The sequence below is a fragment of the Vollenhovia emeryi genome, unplaced genomic scaffold, assembly GCF_000949405.1.
Source record: "Vollenhovia emeryi isolate VEMERY1.0 unplaced genomic scaffold, V.emery_V1.0 DF947928.1, whole genome shotgun sequence".
Classification (NCBI taxonomy): Eukaryota; Metazoa; Arthropoda; class Insecta; order Hymenoptera; family Formicidae; genus Vollenhovia; species Vollenhovia emeryi.
Window position 1 is genome coordinate 1 of NW_011958438.1, and position 1,579 is coordinate 1,579.

Genomic DNA, 1,579 nt, shown 5'->3' on the forward strand with positions numbered 1-1,579 from the left:
CAATTATAGTACCTCCTGGGTGACGTGGAAATCTATTACTAAAAATATTCTCGTCAATGTAATTAATATTCGAAAATTAAAAATTTCTCATTGAAATAATTATTTAAAAAGATGTTAACCATATCACGTTTTAGAAACTGACATTTGGCAGTCAAGAGGCACGCAACGGCGTTGGATTACCGATACGTCGTACCTGAAGCTGAGCGTCGCGCGCTTGGTTACGGTTGTTTAATGACTGGAGTAGGGGGTGATAGGCGGTGCCTCGCGAAAATTGGCCGAAATGAGCAGTTCGTGGACAGCTCTGGCGTATGGGATAATAGGTGACTCGCGAAAATCGGCCGAAATGTGCAAATCGTGAACAGCTCTGAGTTAGAAGAAACATTTGTAAATTACTAAAACAGCCACCATTATAATATCGTATACTTGAAAATATTAATAATATAAAGTTTTATCGAAGAGGAATCGTGGATAGAAAATGATTACACTATTTAACAAATTATATTTTTGCAGCTCCAGAAACTCGTGATTGGCTATTTATATCTTCGCCGTATCCAGTATTGTTAATAACTGTGGGATATTTATATTTTGTTCTGTACGCTGGTCCTTGCTACATGAAAAATCGACCGCCATATAAATTGAGAACCTTTATATTAATTTATAACTTATTTCAAATTCTGGCAAACTTATGGCTCCTAAAACTACACAAAGATGCCGGGTGGTTTTCACGTTTCACAGAATTCAGCATTGCAAACTGTGGGAACCATTATGCAGGCTACTTAGATGCACCTAAAGTATATTTTCACAATATAATAATTATTAAGTTACAATAAAAACATTTGCAATAATATCATTTTACAGAAAAGCAGAAAATGCCTGGTTAAAAAAACTTATACTGTTAGGCATTGGATATATTTTAATTAGCATAAAGAAACAATTATTTTAAATAAAAGTCTATTTCTTCAAATATTGTACGTTAAGCTTCTCGAGGAGATTATTGATTTTACAATTAATCAATAGTTTAATTCTTTTAATGTTGGCTATCATATCGGATATCATAAACATATTTATACATACAATATTTATTACTTTATTAATGATTACAACTTTGTACATTACACACACACACGTATACGCACACGCACACGCATACACACGTATGTATATAATTTATGTTTCAGATATTTAGTACATTGTGGTGGGTATACCTGCTAAAACTTTCTGATTACATCGAAACTTGTGTATTTGTATTGAGGAAGAAACAAAACCAGGTGTCTAGTTTGCACACGTTTCATCATGTATCTACTGTGACATTTTCGTGGTTTTGCTTGAAATACTTTCTGGATGTAAGAGCTTCGTATTTCTCATTGCTCAATTGTTTTGTGCATGTAATTATGTACATATACTATTTCATCAGTGCATGGAGTCCGAATCTCCAACGGATTATATCTCCTTTTAAACCATTATTAACTAAGCTACAGATGGCAAGTATCAATACAATATTTTATTATCAAATTACACATGTGACATTATCGTAACTTTTCGTCTAAAACGTATTATTCTTCAATATGTTTGTATTTTA

At 32.8% G+C, this 1,579-nt stretch overlaps 1 protein-coding gene across 1 annotated transcript; it reads left to right on the top strand.

Annotated features, from left to right (window-relative positions):
* Positions 1–151: 151 nt before the first annotated feature.
* LOC105557442 (elongation of very long chain fatty acids protein AAEL008004-like) lies at positions 152–1,573 on the top strand (the record flags this gene model as incomplete). The annotated part of the gene is made up of 3 exons (XM_012004688.1): positions 152–320; positions 488–791; positions 1,179–1,573. Coding segments are annotated over 3 exons (830 nt in total), but the record flags the coding sequence as incomplete, so codon positions are not given.
* Between the last annotated feature and the right edge of the window lie 6 nt (positions 1,574–1,579).